At 25.0% G+C, this 25,819-nt stretch overlaps 6 protein-coding genes across 18 annotated transcripts in view; 2 read left to right on the top strand and 4 right to left on the bottom strand.

Annotated features, from left to right (window-relative positions):
- Positions 1-864: 864 nt before the first annotated feature.
- On the bottom strand, positions 865-2,061 carry LOC122850808 (trypsin 3A1-like). Its single transcript, XM_044149874.1, has 4 exons — positions 2,007-2,061; positions 1,613-1,935; positions 1,263-1,523; positions 865-1,011 (listed from the first exon to the last, which is right to left on the bottom strand). The coding sequence occupies exons 1-4, from the start codon at positions 2,059-2,061 to the stop codon at positions 865-867; spliced, it is 786 nt and encodes a 261-aa protein (XP_044005809.1).
- Positions 2,062-4,070: 2,009 nt separating this feature from the next.
- Positions 4,071-4,781, top strand: LOC122850809 (trypsin beta-like). The gene is made up of 2 exons (XM_044149875.1): positions 4,071-4,550; positions 4,638-4,781. The coding sequence occupies exons 1-2, from the start codon at positions 4,071-4,073 to the stop codon at positions 4,779-4,781; spliced, it is 624 nt and encodes a 207-aa protein (XP_044005810.1).
- A 2,346-nt stretch (positions 4,782-7,127) lies between these two features.
- LOC122851770 (EIN3-binding F-box protein 1-like) lies at positions 7,128-9,971 on the top strand. The gene is made up of 4 exons (XM_044151226.1): positions 7,128-7,262; positions 7,989-8,084; positions 8,184-8,515; positions 8,595-9,971. Exons 2-4 carry the CDS (start codon positions 8,012-8,014, stop codon positions 9,564-9,566), a joined length of 1,377 nt encoding a protein of 458 aa, XP_044007161.1. The 5' UTR covers positions 7,128-7,262; positions 7,989-8,011; the 3' UTR covers positions 9,567-9,971.
- A 1,285-nt stretch (positions 9,972-11,256) lies between these two features.
- Positions 11,257-15,094, bottom strand: LOC122850810. The gene is made up of 9 exons (XM_044149876.1): positions 14,904-15,094; positions 14,753-14,818; positions 14,297-14,500; positions 13,966-14,220; positions 13,663-13,902; positions 13,528-13,593; positions 12,771-13,446; positions 11,487-12,064; positions 11,257-11,400 (listed from the first exon to the last, which is right to left on the bottom strand). The coding sequence occupies exons 2-9, from the start codon at positions 14,771-14,773 to the stop codon at positions 11,257-11,259; spliced, it is 2,184 nt and encodes a 727-aa protein (XP_044005811.1). The 5' UTR covers positions 14,774-14,818; positions 14,904-15,094.
- A 1,101-nt stretch (positions 15,095-16,195) lies between these two features.
- LOC122850811 lies at positions 16,196-16,504 on the bottom strand (the record flags this gene model as incomplete). The annotated part of the gene is made up of 1 exon (XM_044149877.1): positions 16,196-16,504. A coding segment is annotated over one exon (309 nt), but the record flags the coding sequence as incomplete, so codon positions are not given.
- LOC122851762 (kazrin) overlaps positions 16,500-25,819 on the bottom strand; it is a 45,482-nt gene continuing 36,162 nt past the window's right edge. For 3 of the 13 annotated variants that reach the window (XM_044151210.1, XM_044151217.1, XM_044151205.1), the window contains 13 exons: positions 24,756-25,132; positions 23,525-23,731; positions 23,082-23,448; positions 22,656-22,745; positions 22,147-22,360; positions 21,815-22,079; positions 21,406-21,753; positions 21,210-21,333; positions 21,001-21,145; positions 18,407-18,599; positions 17,934-17,960; positions 17,139-17,159; positions 16,500-16,840 (listed from right to left, as the gene is read on the bottom strand). In XM_044151210.1, the coding sequence (XP_044007145.1) occupies positions 16,508-16,840; positions 17,139-17,159; positions 17,934-17,960; positions 18,407-18,599; positions 21,001-21,145; positions 21,210-21,333; positions 21,406-21,753; positions 21,815-22,079; positions 22,147-22,360; positions 22,656-22,745; positions 23,082-23,448; positions 23,525-23,731; positions 24,756-25,132 (2,711 nt within the window). In that variant the 3' untranslated portion in view covers positions 16,500-16,507. The remainder of the gene's footprint in view (positions 16,841-17,138; positions 17,160-17,933; positions 17,961-18,406; positions 18,600-21,000; positions 21,146-21,209; positions 21,334-21,405; positions 21,754-21,814; positions 22,080-22,146; positions 22,361-22,655; positions 22,746-23,081; positions 23,449-23,524; positions 23,732-24,755; positions 25,133-25,819) is intronic. The other 10 variants (XM_044151207.1, XM_044151206.1, XM_044151213.1 and 7 more) reach the window with 10 other exon arrangements.

Below are 25,819 nucleotides of genomic sequence, written 5' to 3' on the forward strand. Positions count from 1 at the left end.
AAAATTAAAACATATTAAAATATAGATATTATTTTTTTAACAGTTTACGGAAATTAATAACAGGATTTTTTTTTACAATTAAAATTGACAAATTTTATGAATTATTTGTTGAAAAAAATAAGAAATTATAGTTTGATTTTAAATGAATATTTATTTGAGTAATTGTTTCTGTTTTTTAGGACTAAATTTAGTTAAATTATGTTCATTTTTTTCTCTCTATGTTTATCAATTTTTTTATTTTGTGGGAAAAATTCTATAATCAATTTTTGATCGAGGGATATTTTAAAGCAATCCTAACTTTTTACTGATTATTTTTAAAATCATTTGAAATTATAAAAGCGACGGATTGATTTACTCATAATTATAATTATTACTTCTAATTTATGTGACCTTGATATCTTCAATTATAAATATTTTACTATCTTTATTAAAATTATTTATCTATAGATTTTTTTATTTTAGATAAGTTCGCTTTATGAGTACAAAAATCACTTTTTGTTAAAATTCGAAAAATACATTTATAAGTAATATTATGTTAATTATTTAAAAAATAAAAATCTAATATTTTTTATCAGGAAAAAAATAAAAATTAGATTCAATTTATATCTTTAATATTTATTTTAAAAATGCCTGTGTTTATAATACAAATAAAAAAAAATTGTTAAATACACAATGATACCTTTACATTTGTATAAATGACGAAATAAATTTTGATAAAAACAAAAAAACATCAAGTTACTATCAAATTTAATCATTTAATTTAAAGATTAATTGTAAAATTTTTAAATCATATTACTGCGTAATATTTTTAACAAGAAAAAAATTAAAAATTTATAGTAATTAATAATCGATTATTGATTATACTTATAAATATAAATCAATAGTTTCTTGAATCCAATCAGCATATTTCCAAATTTTTATGTATACTATAAATCTTGGTGATTGTGGTTTAAAAAGTGTTGTTATTCCAGCAATTTTATTATTGTATATAAGTGGATTACCACCGTCACCCTAAAAATAAAAAATAAATTAAAAATGATCGTTAAATATCAAAATAAATCTGCAAAAATAAATCGCGACAAAATAAATTTAAAAAAAAAGTAAAAAGTTTTAATTATTAATACATGAAATTGGTGTCAAATATTATAAAAAAATTGTCGTAATTTATTTTTGATAAATATATTTTGTTAAAAATTAAACCGTCGTTTTAAAAATTATCGTAATTTAAATTGTCGCTATTTATTTTGTCGAATTAATCTTACCATAGCAACACCTGAAAATGGATTAATTCCATAAGCACAGCTTTGATAATTATGATTCACAAAAAAACCATTAAAAGCATGTTGACAATCAAATTTATTTGCCAATTGCATATCAAGTAAATGCAGTTTTTTCGCAGGTCCTCTCATTGGATTACGTGTTCCTCCCCACCCAACATTTAAAACTAATGAACGATCATGAATTCGATTTTTTTGCAATTTAATTGGATAACTTTTTGCAGAAAAACCAATTGAATTTTCCAGCTGTAAATAAATGAAATAATGATAATTAATTAATTATGTTATTGTTGTTTTTATCATTAAGTATTTTATAAATTTTTATTTTTACTTACAATGAGTATGGCAATGTCATTTTCGCCGGTTCCTATTGTACTATAATGCGGATGAAAAACAGTATGCTTAACATCGTAAAGAAGCCCTGATGATAACGTGAAAATATCAGTTGTTCGTGCAAGAACTTTTAAATTTCCTAAAAATTTATATTTATCTCCGAATGAAATACATTTTGCTGCTGTTAAAATATGACGGGGACCAATTATTGAACCAGCACAAATATGATGGTTTCTCAGTTGTATTGATACAATAAATGGAAATGTTTTTATGTCATGAACTTTAACACTGTCAATTAATTTATTTGGATTATTTCCATTACAAACTGTTTAAAAGATAAAATATATTAATTAAAAATTTATAATTATATTTTATGAAAATAAATAATAAACTTACTTGGATAAATGAGAGTTAGACAAATTATTAGCTTCTTTATTAAAATAATCATCATCTCGGATTGAGAAATATTTTTTTGTTTAATTTTTTTTACCAATGAGAATTTTTTTTAAATGATTTACCTTATATAGGTTTTAAAAAGCGACAAAATAATTCAAACATATATCAAAAAACAAATAATACGTGCAAACAATTTAGATACAATTTACTAAAATTATTATACTGTTTGATTTTATGAAAATTATTTGTTTTATTTTTTAGGTGATTTAGATTTTAATGATTATTTTTTTGAGGTGTTTATGATGATTCTCCAAATGAAACCAATATCTACGCAGGAATTTATAAATTTATAAATTCCTGCGTAGGTGTTTGTTTCATTCAAAGAAATATATGTATACTTTTTTGCTAAATTACATTTCCCATGTAATTTTACACTGTACCCCTAAAATGGCACTAAGTGCTGCTGGGTTATTAAATAAATAAATAAATATACCTGAATATATAATATATATAGATATGTTATTTCTGTTTTTTAAAATCATCTGATGAAAGTATGAGAATAAAAGATAAAGGAAAAATGATAAAAATAGAAAATGGCAAAGTAAAAAATTTTTTTAACAAAATTTATTTTAGCGCGATTTATTTATACTCAAAATTTATTTTGTCATGTGATCATTTCATTTTTATCTAATCATTATTTAACATGTTTTTCATAACATCTGTGGATCAATGCCATCAGAATTCTGTATATAAACAAAACTGATAATTATAAATTCATAGCTATTCATTTTATTTGATTAGATAAAAATAAAATATATGAATAGATGGTGGATATAAAAGTAAAATTCTTGACTTTTCTCCGTTTTTTTCCGACTAAAATATACTTCTCTGCTCTTTCTCCGACATTGGTCTGTCTTTTCTCCGATTTTTTTGGAATTTCTTTAAAAAAATAGTAAAAGATACGAAAATTGGAGGGAAAGACGAAGATAATTCAAAATCGGAGAAATTTCGATTGTCCGTTTTATTTTTGTTTAGTTTTAATTTTTATAAATGTTTCGTGATTATAATTATATTATCATTATCTTATTTTATTTCTTTTCACTCATCAAATTGTGAGTGATTTTTATGAATGTCAAATACAAATTTATCAATTTTATAATGTCACATGGTATATATATCAATATGTCAATATGACAATATTCGTCAATGTTACAATTTTTGTATTCATTCTCATGCATAAACCACATGTACTAACTTTGATTATTTTTATGTGTAGATGTTATTGATACATATATATTATTTCCCCCGTGAAAAAATATATATTTTGAATATGTGCCTTGAATGACGTATATTCAGGATATATATTTTTTCTTGGTAATTACCAATCTCTATTACAATATAACCATGATTTCAATGAGTAATGAATTTATCAAGAAAAAAAAAGGAACATAAAAACTCTTTATTATTGCCCTGAATTTTAAATTTGAGCAATTCACAAGAAAGATCAGCGTGATCGTCTGTGCATTTAAATAGTATACAAAAAAATTAATATTATTACAAAATTTATTTATTCAAAAATGATGAGGAAAAAAATAAACCTATATTAAAAAAAAATAATTGGTAAGTCATATGAATCTATTCTTATCAAAATTTATTGCTTCACAAATGGAATAAAAATAAATCACTTAAAAATAGCGCGTAAAAAATAAAAAACGTGTGTTTATTTTTATTATCAGTTTAAAAATGTTTTACATATTAATATTATATCTCTATAATTGTTTTTTAATTTACGCAATAATTTTAGTATATAAGACGAGATTTAAGGTGTCTCATTAGCCAGTTGAATAATGAAATTTTTTATAACGCTGATGTACTTGATATTTAATAGCAATTATGGCAAGTAACATTATATATTTTAAATTGTTTAAAAATAAATTCTAGCTTACAATTATTTTTTAAATTTTAGTTATTGATGGGAAAATACCAAATAAAGTAAATAACGGTGAGATGACGATAATAAATAACCAACCTCATCATGTATCTGTGATATATAATGATCACATAATGTGTAGTGGAAATATAATCACAAAAAAACATATTTTAACATCAGCATCTTGTATTGTCATAGAAAAAAAAAATTATATAACTATTGCCAGTAATCTTCAAGTACTTGTTGGAGCAAGTGATACAAGTATGGGTGATTATTATTTTGTTGATATTGTCATGTGGCATAATAATTACGAGCCAAAACAATTTTGGAAAAATGATATTGGAATATTACGATTAGAACGATCAATAATATTTTCATCGAGTCGTTTACATATTTTATTACCAAATTATAATGATCGTTTTGGCAAAGTAATGAGTTTAACGAATTGGGGAAGCATTGTATCAGAAATAAATTATGATGTCAAATATCTTGAGTTTCTTCAAGTTACTGGACTAACTCGTCCAGAATGTCGTAAAACTTTTCCTAGTTATTTATTAGATTACGCAACTCAAAGCTGTGCAAAAACTATTAAGAAAGATGCTTCAATTACCATGGTAATCATTTAGCTATTGAAACAAAATATATACAAAAAGTTATTATTCATTTTTCATTCAATTATTAAACTTTTTTTTTGTCAACAGGGTGACAGTGGTGCTGGCATAGTTTATACTGGTAAATTGATGGCAATTGCAACTGCCTTTAAACCAGATAAACCTAATTTTTTTATCTATACAAAAATTTATCCTTTTGCAGAATTTATCAACTATATTATAAGAATGTATTAATTATATTTATATTTCAATTAAAAAACGATTATTTATTTATTATTTAGTTGAGTAAACTAAATTTTTGTTTAGTAGTTTAATAATCATTTCATATTTTAATAACAACCATCATGTGTTTCAATGTTATGCCTCAAAATATTGTTGTATTTTTTTTTTAAATTCATTATTGTAAGGAAAAAAATTGACAATTAATACTGCATTTTATTGGATGATAACTTGTCATGAAATATTCAGTATAAAATGCAGTATTAATTGACTATTTTTTTCTTGACAATAATGGATTTAAACAAAAAATATGCGTTACATAAAATGGATGAAATTTTCATAGAAATCACAACAACCTTGATAAACTCATCTTTTCAAATGTAAAAAAAATTCAGAAAAGTCTTTTAACATTCTTTAATAAATTTCAAAAATTTTAATTTCAGACAACTACAGAAAAATTCTAAACAATATTTCTAGATAAACATTTTTTTTTTAATGACACTAGTGGCCTTGAGAAACCCTGATAAAATTTAATCGTCTAAACTAGGTCCTAGACTTAGTCGTCTAATTTTATAAATTTTATAAATGAAAATAAATTAATTTTTATATTAATTAAAAGAAGGATTTGAGGTGGAGAAAAGGCGGAGAAATAATTCCACCATTGCTCGAACCATGGGTCATATTCGGAAAAAAGTGGAGAAAAGACCGAGAAATCGCGTAGAAATCGTAGAAAAACGGCGGAGAAATATTTCCACCAGGGACGTTTGTGATTTTTCAAATTTCTAGTAGTATGATTTTGTTGTTCACCATCATCCTTAAACAATTTACGTAATAATAATAAAGTAAAAGCACCAGTGGTAGTAATAATTGTTTGAGATTCAAGTCCTGATTGTGTTAGTACTAATTTAAATTCAATATATTTTTGTAAATCCATGAAAAACTCTAAAAGCTGTCACCATTTATCTTTGGATATTTGAAGTATTAAATTTTATGCCTTATAAAAGTTTTTAACTGATGAATTATTACGTAGGCAAAGCTATAGTATTGAATTCACTATATGAATTTATTAAAATGCGGTCATATCTCCTAAAATAATATAGTTAGAAAGTTCGTATTAGAACCAAATTAAAGGATGTGAAAAATGCTATAATCGGGTATATAAGATAAATTATTATAATTATTCATGTATTAGTTATCAAGAAAAGAGAAATTTCCAAAAATTTTAAATAGAAAATATTAAGAAAACTAAAGACAAATCGTGGATGCGATTTTTTGCCTAGACATTTAAAATTGCAAAATCTATATAATTAAGAGGTAGTTTTTTTTTTGCTATTGTTATAAATTTGTTAATTAACAAAAAAAACAAAATTTCTGTTTTTTTATACCTCGCATAACTTTTTAAAAAATTAACTTATATACTTCGGTCTCAAATTGTTGGTCTTTTAAATACCGAGAGCCACACTGTCTTGATAAAAAACGCTCCGAATTCGCGTTAATTAGTTATCAACAATTGTTTATAATAGTAAGTAGTGTCTGGTATGTTCTAATAAAAAAATAGCCATGAAGGATTGCTTTTAACGATTTTTTAAAAAAGAGTGTGGCTCTCAGAAATTAATTCAGGAATTTTTTGGGCTTTACAAAATTGTTTTATGTATGCAAAAAAAAAAATTCAATCTGTAAAAAAAATTTAAACTGTAATGAATTTGGAATAATCGAGATAAACCACACGGGCTTTCGCTGGAGTTTTGAAAATTTTCAATTTTCAATAGAACGAATTCGTTACTAAAAAAATTTTTTTTTCTATTTTTACTTAACAGCAGCAATCAGTAGCCGAGTAAGTCAATTCATCGAAGGCTTAGGCATTTTAATAAAAATTATAAATACAAATTAAGAAATATTTTTCTGACGTTGTAATAATTGATTTATACGGTACATATTGTAAAATTTATCAGGTGAATATATTTCATAAAATTACAAGTGAATTTTTTATTAGTTTATTGTGTAAATTTGTCGTGAAGTTGTACAAAAAAATTTAAGATACATACTTGTTTAAAATAATGGATATTTTTTATTATTTTTAGTTTGAACTGTCATTAAAAAAAGAAACATTTGATGAGGAAAAAGTTTTCGATGATGGGAAATCAATTACTAGGGTCATCTATTTTTTATATTTTGATAAAACATTGATAATGTATTGTCTTCAGTCGATAATAATGGTATATAATAGTGAGAAAAGAACAACAACGTCGGAGCGTTCTCTCTTTCCAACACCTTTTTGGAGTATCGGAGTATTTTTTTATAGTGTATATTGAAAGCTGTCGCTCCTCTCTTTGGCCGGTTTCATCATCACAAGCATTAATCAGTCAGTCATCATCGACGACTATTATTGGAGCCACGCTTGTTAATAATAAAAATTGAGTGTTCTTTAAAATATTACAATTAAAAATAAATTGAATCATTTGTAATTACATCGCAGCTATCCAGTCATATATTCAGGTAAATAAATATCAGATAAAAAATTTTTGTGAATTAATCAAGATCATCAGTTGCAACATATTATGAAATACGTTGTTGACTCGATTTTTTTCATACGTGTTGGTTTTTTTTATAGAAAGTTGATTGGTATTCTCATTTTTTTATTTTTTATTAAACACAAAGAGTTAAAATCATTATTATAATAACGAAAAATTAAAAAAAATATTTATATATTTCCTTTTTTTCAAAATTATAATTGAAATTTTCAAGTTAAAAATTACAATAATTGTTGTTGAATTTTTGTATTATTCGATTTGTCGTTTTTATAAATATAAGTATAGTATATACATTATAGTTTCTTCTTTTTTCTGCAGAACATGTTAAAGTTTTTTTTTTATTTTTGGAAATTTTTATGAGTCATCAAGACGATATTTTTTTATAAGTATCTGACGTGTTTTATCCACCTGAGGTGTTTGTCATCGACGATCACTAATGTGGATTTATCTATGTATATGTAAATTTATTATTTAACACTTCGAAAATAATAACAATGTAAAAAAATAATTATCAAGGTACATAAATATATTCAAAAAAATTTCAAGTGAATGATGCAATTATTTATTGTAAAAATGTGTTGCAAGATGTTATGAAATATTATTTAATATGTAATAATGTGTTAAAAATTATCAATTAATACATGAACATTATTTCGTTTTTTTTTAAATTAAATGATTTTATTGTTTCTAGAAGTAATATTGCTTGCAACAACAATGGGAGCTGAACTTTCGCAATTTCAAAAAAATTTAAACGAGAAAAAGATGAAAATTATCCCTCCATTACTCGGTAATTATCAATTTTTATATCGATATTTAAAATTGGATATATCACGGATGGAATCCATTGATGATGATTAATTTTTTTTTTTTTTTTTAAATTTTATAGATTGTACTGAAATTGATTTCAGTGATCTGCGTTACCATGACTTAATTGAATCAGATGTCGAATGGATATTATCACGTTGTGGTATGAATTTACATTCATTGATTCTTTGGGAGATATGTGGTTCGACAATCATGTCAACTGTTAAAAAACATTGTCAGAACTTGGAAAAATTTGAATTTAGCTTCAGTAGTATAAACGAGGATGATTTTATTAATGCATTTACGGATATGACGAAATTAAAAAGTCTTACTGTAAAACAAGGTTCCTTTCTTTATAAAGAACCAGTTCATATAAGCAAGATATTGAATATCGTTCAAGATAATGTTAATGAAGTAAGTTTCTAAATTTTAAATATATTTAAATAATAAAAATAATATTCGTGAAAATTAATATGTTAATTTTTCTTTTCAGACATTGGGACAGTTTAAGAATCTTCGTCAATTTATCTTGAAAGAGTACGATATTGATAACAACGCTGTCATGGAAATTTCGAAAATAAAATCTTTGATTGAACTTCAATTTATTTCTTGTAAAGTTAAAGAAGGTACATCGTTTATTTTGAATCTTCCAGAGTTGGAATCGTTGACACTGGACAAGATGGAAAATATTGATGACTGTATAATCAATCTTCCAAATCAATCAGAAAATTTAAAATGTCTTAATATAAATGGTTGCAAGACTGTACCTGCTGATGCTCTGAAAAAAATTTCAAATTTAATTAATTTGGAAGAATTGAATTTGGGAGGGTGTGAGGGAGTTGATAGTGATGTTTTTGCTAGTATTATCAATGAATGTGCAAAAATTAAAAAACTGGATATATCCGATTGTCAAAAAATTACTGGAGAGGCTCTTGTAAAAATATCATATTTGAAAAATCTACAAGTATTAGATATTTGTCGAACTGAAAATGTTAATGATGATGTCATTATTGAAATTGTAAATAATTGTAAAAAAATAACGAATTTGTATATACAAAAATGCAATAATGTATCAAGTTTGGCTCTTAATGAATTAGCTAAATTAGAAAACCTTGAAGTGCTTCAGCTGTCTGATGTTCATAATGCTAGAGATGAAATGTTTAAAAACATGTACAAACTCCGGTCACTTGAGTGTAATTGGTGTGAAAATGTAACTGATACTGGTATCATGAGAATTATAAAAAATGCATCAAATCTTGAACATATAGTGCTTTTTTCTTCTGGTATAACAAGTAAAACACTTGTTTATGCTGCAGATGAAACGAAAAAACGTACAAATAATATTGTTTTGAGAGTCATGGTAATCAGACATGTGCTCGAAGATTATGAAAGTCTTGAACATGACTCAGGACATCTCATAGATATACAGGGTTATTACGTATCTGATAAATGCTACTATCAATAAAATTTCGATGACATTGTCTTGAAGAAGTCAGTCAATATTTTATAGTCACTTCCGCTGGTGTTTCTTTTTTTAGATCATATGGTAAATTTGGTCTTCACAACAAGATATTTTAATTTCTTTATTTTTGTTAATGCATCGATAAAATCATCATCGTTTATACATCGCAAATTAAATTCAAATTCCTGTGGATGTATGACAAGAAGTTAATTATAAAAATAATTGTCAATTTAAACAAACATGTAATAAGTTATTACCAATAAGCCAGGATGTTTGCCGGAGTGCTATAGCAACATAGTAATTTATTTAAATAAATTTAATAAATATTGGATAAACATTTGCTAGATGACTCTCATTTGACAGGGGTAATTGTTTTAAAAGTTAGCTTAAAAGTGTTTTGAGAATGCAAAAAAGGGGTAAGTAAAATTTTTTAAGATATAATACCTTTTTTTAATATCGTTTTTGATTTGTTTATTTATTTTTATTTAAACAATTATTTAAACAATAAATTCAACAAAAATTTGAACGATTATTTAAACATAAATTTAAACAAAAATTTAAACAATAAATTCAACAAAAATTTAAACAATAAATTCAACAAAAATTTAAATGATTATTTAAACAAAAATTTAAACATTAAATATTCAACAAAAATTTAAACGATTATTTCAACAAAAATTTAAACTATAAATTCAACAAAAATTTTTGTTGAAATAATCGTTTAAATTTTTGTTCAGTTTATTGTTTATATTTTTGTTTAAATAATTGTTTAAATAAAAATAAATAAACAAATCAAAAAGGTATTAAAAAAAGGTATTGAATCTTAAAAAATTTTACTTACCCCTTTTTTGCATTCTCAAAACACTTTTTTTCTAAACCACAAACACCAGTATTTTTTTCCCGATTTAATTTTCTTTGAAAAAGGGTAAAAATTAATTAATAAATTAGTTAAAGAAATCTTTAATAGTACACCAATCGGACCGTAACTCCATTTACCGCATTTCAAACAATTCATTTGGTAGATTTAGTATTATAGTTTATTTAAGTTAACTTTTAAAACAATTACCCCTGTCAAATCTAGCAAATGTTTATCCAATATTTATTCTATTTAATTAAATAAATTACTAGGCTGCTATAGCAATTAATAACATCCAATAACTCCGGCAAACATTCTGGCCTTGCTAATAACAATAAAAAATAAAAATTGGTCAATATCAAATAAACTTACAATGTTTCTATGTTTTTTAAATGTTATTTTTTATAATATTAATATTATCCATGATTATTTATGTCAATTTAATTTTATAATTTATTATGTTCCTCGATAGCAAATTTATATTTCCTTCATCTAAATCCATTTTTTATTGTTTAATTTAATATTTCAATTTTTTTTTAAATACATCTGCTGTAATTTTAATAATTATTTAAATTTACTTACTAAAAAAATGCGTAATTCAAATAAGCCATTTTTGCACGCCACAAGGTCAAGAAGAGACAACAAGAGAAAAAATTATAAAAAGGGTAAAAAAAGAGGATAGTTGATGGAGTTAATATAATAATTATTAGCCAATTTTATTTAACATTTCAATGTTAATAACTTGTTCATTTTATTATAATTATTCTTCAAATTTATTGGATAAACTTCGAGTAATTAAATAAAAAAAATCATTATCAAATACACGTATGAATATGACTAATAAATTCTAGTAATTCTGTTAATATATTCTATAAAAGGATAAATTTTTGTATAGATAAAAAAATTAGGTTTATCTGGTTTAAAAGCAGTTGCAATTGCCATTAATTTACCCGTAGAAACTATGCCAGCACCACTGTCACCCTGTTGACAAAAAAAAGTTTAATAATTGAATGAAAAATGAATAATAACTTTTTGTATATATTTTGTTTCAATAGCTAAATGATTACCATGGTAATTGAAGCATCTTTCTTTATAGTTTTTGCACAGCTTTGAGTTGCATAATCTAATAAATAACTAGGAAAAGTTTCACGACATTCGTTACGAGTTAGTCCAGTAACTTGAAGAAACTCAAGATATTTGACATTATTATTTCTTTCTAATACAATTCTTCCCCAATTTGTTAAAACCATTACTCTGCCAAAACTACTATAATAATTTGGCAATGAAATACTTAAACGATTTGCTGAAAATATTATTGATCGTTCTAATCGTAATATTCCAATATCATTTTTCCAAAATTGTTTTGGCTCGTAATTTGCATGCCACATAACAATATCAACAAAATAAATATCACGATGACCTGCATCACTTGCTCCAACAAGTACTTGAAGATTACTGGCAATAATAATAGAATTTTCTTCTTTAATTACAACACAAGATGCTGATGTTAAAATATGTCTTTGAGTGATAATATTTCCACTGCATATTATATGATCATTATGTACAACAGATACATGATGAGGCTGTTCATTTACTGTTGTTCTGACACCACCAGATACTTTATTTGCTAATTTTCCATCAATAACTAAAATTTGTAAAATAATTGTATATTAAAATTTACTATTAAACAATTTAAAATATAATATTACTCACCATAATTGTTATTAAATATCAAGTACATTAACGTTATAAAAAATTTCATTTTTGTATGACTTATTAAACTGGTTAATGGGACACTTGAAAACTTGTCTTATATACCTAAATTATTACGTAAATTAGAAAACAATTATAGAGATATAATATTCATATGTAAAACATTGTTTAACTGATAATAAAAATAAACACACGTTTCTTCTTTTGTACCCGCTATTTTTAAGTGCTCTATTATTATTACTTTTTTATCCGTTAGCTTGAATAATAAATTTTGATAAAAAATTCATACTCAGTAAATACACAAATCACATTGTAAATATACAAATTGAAAAATATTTTTATTTAATATAAACGACAATACAAGTAAGTAATAATATAATAAAAATTATTTTTAATTATATTTTTATATAAAGCTTGTATTATTTTTTTTATTAATCATAATTTGAAATTGTTTGTAATTATTTTCAAAATAATTTAATCATGTAGTGAATTTATTTTTATTTCAATCAACTTAAATATTAATTCTTTGATAATAATAAAGTTAAATATTATAAACCAAATAATTGAGAAAAAAAATAGATATATAAAGAACAAAATTATTGATCTTGAAAATGAGGAAAAATTTTATTTTTCATTACCACGTCCAAGTTCATTTTTCAATGCATCATACAATTTAGCATAAAGTTTGTTTTCTAATGAATTCTGTGTTTCTCGTGGTGTTGAATTTTCACGAGTATTTGGCAGTTCAGTAGGTTTTCGGTCTCTGAAATTTCTGATCTTTGGAACTTGTTGGGAACTTGGATTACCATGTGGTAAAGCAATAGAAGCACCAGCACCACCAGCACCACCAGTACCAGTACCAGCACCAGCTTCTTTAGAATTGTTATCACCACTTGACCGATTTGATAAACTTGGATTTCTTGATGCTCTAAATCTTCGTCTCAGTCCACATGCTGAATTACTGGCAGCAGTATCAATATTTATTTGACTGACAAACTGAGAGTTGCTATTGACACTCGATGGATTTGATAAAGCACGTCTTGGTCTTTGATCTTCGTGTGATCTTTGTCTTTGTTGGTGATTTATAATAACAGGAGAATTACTTGATATACTCATCAATGGTTTGGGAGAAGTATTGTTAGAATTCAATTGATTTGATAAACTTTGATTTCTTGGTCTCCCATGATGATTTCTATTACGACGTCTTGGCACATGATCTATTTTTTCAATATGAGAATTACTATTCAAACTGTTTTCACTTCCCATTGATCTCATACTACTATCATCTCTTTTTTTGGACATTTCACCACGAATCTCATCAAGTGTTACGTTTCTTTTTTCAATATCAATTGATATTTTCAGTTTTTTTGTTGCAACAAATTCATCAAATATTGCCTCATTAGATTTTATAAAATAGCCTTCACGTTCAATTGATGCAGTAACTAAACGACATGAATTTGCCTATGAAAAAACAACATGAATTAACATATAAATAATTAAAATATTAAAAATATTAATAAAACAATTTACCTTGCCAAAAAAATATGTTTCTTTGGTACCAGATTCAATCTGTATTGTATAAGCAAAACGTCGAGCTTCTCTTCCACTTGCATAACTGGTAATATAAGATCTCAAATTTCCATTTCTATCAATGCCAATGTGAAGCAAAAATAATGCATGTTTCGATATTAAAAATGCTTTGTTGTAATTCATTTTTAGGTCATATGGAAATTCCCAAGTCTTTGAAAATGGCATTCGATCATTACTAAACTATTATTTAAAATGAAAAGTTATTAATAGCTAGCATAAATAATTATAAATTGATAAACAAACCTCTTCATAATCATTAAGATGTTCAGCTTTGAAATGACCAATCATATTAACAAATGATTCTTTAAAACGACATCCATTGTTCAATAAACATGGATAATCACCCCATGGGATGTCATATGGAAGAACAGATTTAATGTCAAGTGTTGAAGGATAAATATTTGAAAACAAAGGATCAAAATCAGTCTGTGTTCCAATTGAATTTTTCTTAAAATTCCATACTTTATTTATCATGTCATTTGGATCCATCATTGAGATCTATATATAAACATTTATCAGTATTATTATATTTATTATTAATATGTTTATTTATTGTTTATTAACAAATACATACCTTCATCATGTCAAGAGACATTGATAAATCTTCTGCCAAATAATTACGAGCTGATGAAAATGGCTTTTTACATGTACCACATTCTCGCATTTGTTCAAAGCATAATTTACATATGTTATGTCCGGTTGTACACATGTATATTGTTCCGGCAAGTCTCTCAAAACACACTGGACATTCAAGTAATTTCTCCAAATCATCACACCACTGTTAAAAAATTTATAAACTTTTTTTTTACACTAATTTTACAATGTTTTTAATAGTAAATTATTAACATGTTTATTGTTGATTCTTTTTGTCAAAATATAAAACATAAAATTGTCTAAATAAATTTTTTAATTGACATTGTTAATAGCATAAATAAAAAATGAAAAAATTTATTGTCATTGATGCGCAATAAAACAAAACAATATCAATTTATTTTTTTTTTTTTTTGTCAATGGTTTTTTATGCACTCACCTTCATTCGTGTTTCCTCCATATTTTTTATCAAATATAATCTTTATTTTGTGTTGTATATTACGTTCTAAAAATAAATAATTAAATTTAATTAATTTATTTAATAATTAAAATGTATATTTAATGATAATAATTAATAAGTAGACACTTACTTTTTTAAGTTGTGATTAATATTGTTGGTTATACTTAATAATTAATACTTTTTTTATATCTGATGCATAAGCAAAAAATAAAGCAAGATAGAATTACACGTCTAGAGTTAACTCGAGTTGGGTTGATAAGAAATTATTATTGTTTATAAACAGAGATATTTATGCACACTGGGATTCCCTGAAATTCAAAGCACAATCCCTCTCTCTCAGCCCGCCAATTCGACAAGCTGAATTTCGAATTGACTTGTTTTTACAACATTGTCGCCGACAGTCTCTCCCTGTCTCTCCCTTGCAGTACAATCAAAATTCGCCTTAATATATTTAAAAAATAACAAATAAAACAATGAAAATTAAGGCATTTATAATTTATTTATTTAATTTATTTTTTTATATATACTTTTGTCATTAAAACTCACAAAGATATATACATACAGAATGTCTTAAATTTTTTTTTTTTAATATTTTTTTAATTTGTTTATTCATTAACCAATGATACTTTTGGTGTTCATATAATTATTTAATATATATTAAATATTAATTGAATAAATATTTTACAAAAATTTATTTGCATTAATTTCACGTAATTTTATCATCATTTTTTGGCAATACTGAAAACATAATTTATTTTAATGAAATTTTGTATTTTATTTTTATTAAATTATATAATTTATAAACTAAGAATAAATATTTTGGTTTTATTAATTGTTTTTTTTTTTTAATTTTTTAAATTAAATTTATCAATAATTTATTTTTAAAATTATTTAATTTTATAAATTGATAATTAAATACAGTCTTGGAATTAATAATAATGACATTAATTTAAATGAAGTTAAATAATTTATTATATTAAATTATGAATTGCTATTTTTTTTTTGTAATTTTCAAAATACATTGATAAAAATATTTCACATTACATTATTAAACAAGATAAATACATATTAATTATTCGATGTAATATTAATATTTTAATTTTGTCATAATAAATATCATTAATAATAAGCACAATATATAATTATTAATGTCACATAATTAAATTTAAGGGCAAACTCATGGAATGCATATTTGTACGCAATCACATTATGCTCAAACAAAAAAAAAAAAAAAATATAAATAAAATATTATAATCCATTGTTAATTGCACACTGAGCAAATATCATATTTTTGATAAATATATTTTTCAATGATTATTATTAAACATTAACTTTATCTTCCTGATTAATTTTCACGATTGGTCAAATATATAATTTTTCTTTTCCAAATAAAAAAGGAATCACTTTATTAAATTTAAATAATTAAGCAAGATATGTTCTTGATGAATTTGTATCATCTTTTGTTGCTGATGATGTCCATGATTCTTCAGCAAGACTACCATATCTTTGTACACCTGGAAAACGTGGTCCAGTTGATGTTTGTGGTGAATAAAAACCACCTTGTTGATAATAATTATTACTTGGTGATAAATGATAGTAATAATCAGAACGATCAGAATTAATAATATTACTATAACCAGAATATGATCCATATTGTGATGATGAATATGATGATGAATAACCACGTTCAGATAAACTACGATAAGGTCCCGTACGTTGGGACCTATCGTCTTGTCAGACTGGTGTACTAACTGGTGCATTTGTTATATATTCAATATCACCAATACTTTTAACACGACGATGACGTTTATTACCAGTACCAATTAATAAATTTCCATTTGTTGTTATTGTTGTTACAGCATTATTATTTTTATTTGTATTATTATTATTAATAATACAATTACCATTACCATTTGGTCTTGGTGGTAATTGTGGTGGTGGTGGTGAATTACTACGTATACTACTCATGTATTGACATTGACTTATCAAACTTCCAGTATCTGATGATGATGATGGTGATGCTTTTTCACTTCGAGGACGAAAACCAAATGCTCTACTTAAAGAACCCTAAAATAAATAAATAAACATTAATTTCATAACTGACAATATCATTTTTCTTTTTTGTTTTAAATCAAGCAGCTATTTATTTATTTTTTTTTTTAAATGATTCTACAAGTGTGCCAATAAACAAAGTGCAATATTTAAAAAAAAAATTTATTCTTTTTTTATTTTTTTCAATTAATAAATGCACTACTTTATTGAATTGATTTTTTTTTATATGACAGCGAATTTATGACTTGTGAGACTGATTTATTATGATGATTTTATTAGATTTGTTTTTTTTTTTTAAATGTTATTCTCATACCTGAGAGCTCCTCCATGATAACTATATGCAAGAGGATGAGACAGGTCAGTTAAAAACCCAAAAAAACAATCATCCACATTTAAATCACATTTTATATTTACAACAATTTTGATGATTATCATGCTATAATGAGTTTTTTTTTTTTTTTTCGTTTAAATATCAGATTAGTTTTCCCAATTTTTATTATTCCTTACAATTTGGAAAAACAGGAATTTTTATTTTTTATTTTACATACATCTATGGAAAAACTTACTTGTATGGATATTTACATTTTTTTTTCTTTTTTACGTTTTTAAATTTCTAATATATTTTTTTTTTCTTTACCTAAACCAAAGACATATATTTTTTTTTTAATTTTAATTTTTATAATATATGTTAATTAATAAAAAGAAAAAGATAATTGACACAAATATTATTTAATAATAAATTTAGGCTTGTAATCGATCAGTCTTAATTTTTTTTTTTCAATTATAATTAACATGATAATTTTTAACCATCATATCCAAGGGAGAGATCAGAACGATTACGTAATTTATTTATATGAAATTTTTGATAATTAAATAAATAATGAGAATTTAATAGTTATTATTTTTTTTAAATATTTAATTTGCTTGTAAAATTAATGAATGTTGTTATCATTGTCAGTTTATGTGCCCAATATTTTGTTATAATTAAATTAGCTTCAAATTTTCACGAAAAATATTAAAAATGATAAATAAAATTTGATTGACTGGTAATTAAAAAAATGTAAATTAATAATAATTATAAAAAATATGACAATGAATTATACCGAACCTTTTTCAGGTAAAGAAGACTGCAGGTCTGCGATGATCCACGAAAATGCAGTGTTAATGATTTCGTGTTAATAAAAAATAATAAAAAAAATTATATAATTTGAGCTCATAGCTCACAGCAAAATAAAATGATGTTATTCATCATTTATATTTTTTAAATTATTATTTTTTATTGTTAGCAAGCTTTAGGCATCATGCAAAAATCGTACTGACGATAAATTTTCAATAGAAAAACGAAAACAATTGAACATAAACAAAAATCAATTGATGGAACTTTTTTAAATAAAATTTTTGTATAATTATAATAATTATTATATGAAATAGATAAAAAAATATCATCAGTAGCGTTTTTTGAATGAAAATATATATATTATTAAAAAATTGATGACGATGATGATGAAAACATGCAAAAAAAAACAAAAATTAAGCAAATTTTTATAAGAAAATATAAAAAAAAAATTGTTGTTACATTACCCTCAAACTTGAACGTCTTCTGTCAATAGTATTTGCTGCATTTGCTGCAGCCATATGAAGTGCTGATAATGAACTCTGATGATGTTGAAGATGTAGTGCACGATTACCACGTCCTAAACTTCCACCAGCACTTATTGTACTCATTGGTCTGCTAGCACCAATATGATTTCTTGGGATGACTTCCAGATGACTTCTACACAATACATACACACATCCTCATGCTCACTTTTGCGTACAATAAATAATAATTAATTACACGTATATACCTCGTGACAATACACCGCAACACACACACGTTATTATTTTTTATTTTATATTTTAAATAAAATATTTAAGCTCGAAAACATTTAATATTGACTCTAAAAGATTCTAATAATCTTTGTTATATATTTTTTCATTATTTTAATTTAGAGATTTTAATTATTATTATTATCATTTTTAATTATTAAAATTAATAATTATTATTTAATCTATAAGTACAACATAAATATACATACACAAGCATTTTGTGCGCTAACGATTTTTATTTTTTTTTACTTGGCTCTAATGCTGGGCTTTATCCTACTATAAATAATAATTTATTTATTTTTTAATTTTCTATATTGTTTGTTAATTTTTTCATTTATTTATTTAGTTTTTTTTGTTTGATTTATTGGGCCAAGGAAGGACAACATTAGAGCCGAATAATTAAATTCATTGAGTGTGAGACAACAACATTTAAAAAAAAAATATATTAAAATATATATTGAATTTATTTACTGAAAAATGACAACTATCAATGCAGAATAAATGGCATTATTAAAAATCAGATAATAAATTTTTTACATAATTTTTTTTAAATGTTAAAAAATTAATTTAGAAAAAAAAAACCAAAACAAAAAAAAATGGAAAAGCTTAATATCTTGTTAAATTACAATTTATTTTTTCTATGCAGTAACAAATTTAAAAATCTGATTTTAAAAATGACCAAATATTTTTCACTAAAAAAAAAAATATATATTTATGAGTGCTGTACATAGCGATTTATAGTGCAGTGCAGGCAGTGGCTGTGGGCTACGGCTCAGCTAGATAATGAATTATCAAAAAAAAGTAAAAAAAAAATTTAATTTAAAAAAATATATACTGCAATTGATTTGTCTCTACTTGGTATATTTATTTTTTTTGTGGACTTGCAGACCCGACTAATATATATTAAAAAAAAACTATTAAATCAAAAATTTCTTATCGAAATTGATGAATGTTTTTATATGTACATTGAATGTCAATTGTATATTTTGTTAACATTTTTAAATCTCTGTAATCTACGTGTGTGTATTACTTGGTATAATGACGGGTATATCGTGTATTTATTTATATATTTTTATTTGTTTAATTAATTAATTAACTAATCAATTTGGATTTATGATAATTAGACTCGTCAATTTACACTAAGTGCTTTAATTTTTTTCAAATTCATTATTATTATTCGGCAAGTGCTAGTAAAAGCTCTGAAATTTCGAAAACTTTATTCAAGTTTTATAATTTATATACTGTCGTTGGAAGAGACGCCACGATTTTTTTTTATTTAAAATTTTTTTTCCGATTTTATATGACATTTTTCTTTTTTTAAATTGAATTACCTAAGAAACACTTGTAGATAGAATATATGACTTATACGCTTGGAAGATTTATCACCCTTTTTAACTGCTAATATATATATTTCTTTTACAGCAGCCACTTGGCTGGGTATTTTAAAAATTATACTTTTCAAGGCAAAGATATATTACGTGGTGTAAAATCTTTACCCCTATGTATTATTAAAAAATTTTCTATTGTTTATATATTAATTATAAAATATTTAAAACAATCCGACAATAAAGGGTAAATTTTTTTCTTTTAATTATAAAATATTATAGAATGTTTTTAATTTTATTTCAAATGTTTAGTCACCGTTCAAGTTAAAAGATAAAAAGCTTCGATATATAATGACACGTCGAGTAATCAAAGCACAACCACAAACACGTATAAAAAAAAAAAAATATGCTAGATAAAAAAAAAATAGGGAAACGCAAAATGAGAGTATACAGACGGTTGCACTTGAAATCGTAATTCTGCAGTAAAAGAACATGATGAATCGATCCGAAGCCGTTGAAAAAATTTAAAAAAATAAAAAGCTCTTTTTCTCTTTCATTGTTTTTTTCTTACTTTTTAACTACCCAGTGTATTGTAGACCTTACTTTGATTACGAAGCCTGAAGCAATGAGAAATTGTCAAACCCTTTCTTTGCCCTTTCTACAATTTGAACCACTTGAAATTCTTTTGACGTGCCTTTGACAAACAAAATATATCTTTCTAAATAAAAACGAGATATTTGTTTTACTCTAGCCTATTTTTTCCTATCTTTTCTTTCGTTTAAAAAAAAAATTACCGTTGTATTTTATATACTGATTAGAAATAAAAAGATCATGTTTGGTTTCCGTATTTGATTGAAAAAAATAAGAGGGTTAATATGATTGATTAGTTAATGAAGGGGTAGGGTGAGTGTTATATATATATTTAAAGATGATTAGTGGGCGTTGTCCAAAGACGGTTCTTGATGACAGTAGATTGAATACCTTGCTGGTAATACTAGTGCTTCTAATTCAGCAGTAAGATGTCTTCGTATCATATGTTTTGCTGGTGGAATTCCTAATGCTGTTGCCATTGTATCACCTGTAAATGATGGCTCCAATACAACAAGTGCTCCATGAACTCCAGAATCTAAAGAAAAATTTAAATTACATATATAATTACAAGAAAAAAAATCATGATTAATTAATTTTACCTTTTAAATTATCAGCGTATTCAGTAAGATCAATATTTCTTGCCCATCTGATGAATCTTTGATTTGTCCAGACAAGTGGATCTTCATCAACTTGTTCTGATTGATGACGTCTCACAGCAAGTGCCTGTAAATGATAATTTTAATAATTTAAAAATGAAAATAATGTATTATACTTTGTTTAATTATATAGACTAACCTGTCTATCGTACTTGAGCATTCTCAATAAATTAATACCATGCATGATACTGGCTTGATGAAATTTTCTCGTAACACCAAGAAGTTTTTCAAGTTCTTTTTTAACAATATGATCAAGCATACGTGCATCAACCATATTTGTTGCAAAACTATCAGCATATTGTGCTAGACCAAGATCAGGTAACCATTCAGAACTTACCCATGTATGTCCCAATTGTGATATACATGGATAACGTACAAGATTTGGATGACGATGTTCTTCAATAGCAAGACGTAATTTTTTTCTATGTAATGGATGTGTTATCCCAAGGCCTGCCTCGAGTTCAGCATCATTTAATTCCAATAAAACCTGCAATAAATATATTATATATAATATATAATTTAAATATAAAAAATTAATGATTATTTACTTTTCCAGATTTTATATTTTCAGCACAACGTGGTCCATATTGTGGCATACCAAGAGCAACTTCAAGCCATGCAAGAACAGTTGGTGCTCGCCATCTTTCCATTGGTATTGTTGCTGCTTCTCTTAATAATCTAAGTTTTTCAGCATAACCATCTTCAGTCATTGGTGACCATGAACGATAAGGATCAAATGTATCTGATGCATCATTACCAGTATTACTTATTGAATTATTTAATGTTTTTCTATGACGTGAACGTGCAAATACCCTTTAAATAAATAATTTATTAATGTTAAATAAATAAGTAGAATATTTTTTTTTTAAATATAATTTACCTTGAAATTGAACCCCAAGGACCACCTCTTGTTGCTGATGAACGAGCATGAGCGACAGGTGCAGCGACAGGTAGAGGTTGTTTATTTCTTCTTGGCTCTGAATCCATTGGACTTGATAGTTGTTCAACTGAACGTGACATTGATGTATCCATTGATCGTGAAAATGCATTTAATGGTGATAATGTTGGACTACAATCTTTTGGTGTTGTTGCTGCTAAAATTAAACAAATTAAAAATAGTATAATAATATTAAAATACATCAATACATCAATAATTATTATTACAATTATTTTAAATAATTGTTTTTTATAACGATGCAACATAAAGAATTTTTTGGCTCATGCTTGAGCTCATGCATAATATATTGATTTATTTTGTAAATGCTTATTGATTGAGGTGTGTAGAGGAGGATATAATATAATTTTGTGTAAATGTGTGTTTGTATCTTATCGATGTTGGTTGAATTTTTTTTTTTTTTTTTTTTTGATAACACGAATATTTACACTTACATTGGTACATGTGCGATGGGGCAATTGATGATACGACTGAGATGCTGTCCATGTCGAGGCCACTTCCCTCGACGGTTATTGTCGGTGTGCCTACACGGAAATATTAGGAACATGAATTAAGGAAGTGCACAAGGATGGATATTGCATTTATTTATTAAAAATAATAGTGCTCTTAATAATGTCTTGTATATAATTAAAATTTCTACTAATTAAATTATAAAATAATATAATGATTTACTCAGGGCAAAGCCTTCTTTATGTTGCACCCTTGACAAAAAAAAAAATCATCTAAATTAATCTATTCTACTTTTAAATTTGTTACAAAATAAAATAAAATAAATTGTAAAATGATAATATAAAGTGTGAAAGCAATTGAATAAATAATAATAAAAAAAAAAAATACAGAAGGAGGTCAAGATGACTCACCATCAGTTGTTGAATCTGATAAATTTCCTCCAACACTTGTAGCCCCACCACTTTCTCGATCACTTGATCCACGAACACCACTATCAGCACTGCAACTACCACGATCACCAGCTTGACCTGTACCAGATACACAACTTCCAGTAACACCAACACTACCACCACTACCACCAGTACATATATCATTAACACCAAGTGCTTGTTGACTTGTAAGATGAGGTAAAAGTAATGATCCACCAATACCACTTGTACTACATGCACCTGGTGTTGCTGTACCATTAACACTACCACGTGGAAATGATACTAATGATTCTTGATCACTCAAACAAATACCACTGTTACCACCTCGATCACCCAATTGACGTTGAAGCTAAAATAATAAATAAATAAATAAATAAAGAAGATTTATTAATAAATTATTAGTAATTTAAATTAATTTTTATTACTTCTTTTATGGTGGCATGTGCATGAGAAAGAGCAGCTTCTTTATCAGAAAGACTAGCAGCTAAACTGAGACTTCTGTCAGCTTCATCTCTAGCAGCTCTTAATAAACTCCAACGTTCACGTTCACGTTCTCTTTCACGTTCTTCTGTTGGCAAACCAGCACCTTGTTGTTGTAAACGTCCAAGTGTCATTTCATTTTCCCTCATCCGCTAAAATTATAAATTAAAAAAATACCCACATACGGGCAGTAATTCTGATCATATTTTACATTAACTCATCATTTACAACATCATGAAATATATATTATTTTTATTTGACTTTATTACATTACTAGGGGGATAAGATTATCTTGCTGGCAATAGTTTATGTTGATTAGAATCTGAGTAGAATCTTGATCAACTTAACGACAACATTTTGAATATAAAAAAACAAAAATAATATATGCAATTCTTAATGGTTTTGTGTTGAAAAGAGGGATAGAATCAACAAAATTTAGAGTGTTATACTTGTCTTGGTTTGTGAAAATAATAAAAAAAAAAAAATATATAAAATACCCCAGTGAATCTTTTTTCAACAATTCGTTTTTCAAGATAAGTGTGAGTGTTTGCCAAGAAAAGAAAAAAATAAAATAAGGGAAGCTTGTGGCGAAGGGTGAAAGTTTCCAAGGAGATTGTCTGGATATTGAAGAGGATAAAGTAAACGTATACACACAGCTAGAGTTAGAAATATAAAAAAATAAAAAAATCAAATTGCAACTATCAAACAGATCAGAGATAAAACCAAGATAAAAATTGTCAAGTATTTTTTTTTTTTTTCTACTTCTTTCTTTTTCATGCAAAAAAATGTATAACTATTATGTCTTTTTAATGTGTGTTTTTTATTTTTTAAAATAGAAATATTATAAAGATCACTAGAGTAGTTTTTGGCTTCAGTGAAATTTCATTTTTGTAATGATCATGTTGAAAAAGTAGGACATGATTGGGATGTGGATAAAATATGAGGCACTTTGTTGAGGGGAAAAAATGATAAATTCTATATAATGAATGAATTTTTTTTATTTCTTTTTGGGATAATAAAATAACTAGGTCATAAAAAGGAAAAATAAATTCTTATGAATTTTTATGGTTATTGTTTCTTTTTTTTTTTTTTCGAATATAGAAATAAATGGATTTTCGTTTTGGATATTTATTATTGAAATAAAATTAATGATAATTAATTAGAAAAAAATAGTACCTGTTCATAATTTCTTATAAAATCACGTAATTCACGTTCTTTGTCTTCAAGTGTTGAATAAAGTGCTTTCATTTGATTTAGTAAATCAAATTTTTCAGCTTTTAAACGTTTTCTATCTGTTTTAAGGGCTTGTACAACTTCACGTGAATGTTGTAATTCCATTTCAAGTGCAACAAAACGTGCTTCTTCTTCAATTGCAGCATCATCACCACCAACTTCACCACGTGCAGCACCACTTAATAATAATCTACGTAATCTAGCAACTTCAGCAACTAATCTTTCATTTTCAAGACGTAAACGACGTGCACTTGCTAGTTCTACTGGTTGTCCAACATGTAAACTTGATAATCTTGATGCAACAATTGCATCTCCAATACCTTTATTAAAATTAATAACAAATTTATAATTATTATTATTTATTTAAAAATTATCATTGAAAACTTTTTAATTCAAGTTAAAACTAATTAGTTTAATAACTTTTTTGATTTAAAAAATGTACAAAAGTAGCTGAGCTATTTTAATTAGTTTAAGTCAACCATATAATTCATTAAAAAGTTTTTTAACAGTATAACATGTTAATTAGATTTACCAAATGAAAAAAAATAAAATTTATAAAAATAAAAAATATACATTTTATTTATAATTAATCATAAAAATAGAGATAATAATTTTATAGAATTACACAATATCACAAATAATTATATTGTATAATTCTATAATTTTTAGTAAATATATTTATAAACATGAAGAAGCTTAGAGACAAACAGAAAATAAAAATAAAAAACAAGTAAAAGAAGCAAAGAAAATCATAAAAGCAAAAGCCGATTATTATTATTATTATCAATTTAAAGTTTGTTCTCAGTAAAACTTGTAGTTGAAAGACTTAGCCAAAAAGCTTTTGTCAAGTACTACTACTGTTGATATGATTGAGGAGAGAATAAGATAGAAAGAAGTAAAAGAAAAAGAAGAAAAAGAAGAGTGGTTAAAGATTTTACAAATGATTATATAGTAAAGAGTTATAATAATAGCATCAACGTTATAGTGAGTAAGCATAGTAAAGTGTA

This window comes from Aphidius gifuensis, linkage group LG3 (assembly GCF_014905175.1).
Source record: "Aphidius gifuensis isolate YNYX2018 linkage group LG3, ASM1490517v1, whole genome shotgun sequence".
NCBI classification, from domain to species: Eukaryota; Metazoa; Arthropoda; class Insecta; order Hymenoptera; family Braconidae; genus Aphidius; species Aphidius gifuensis.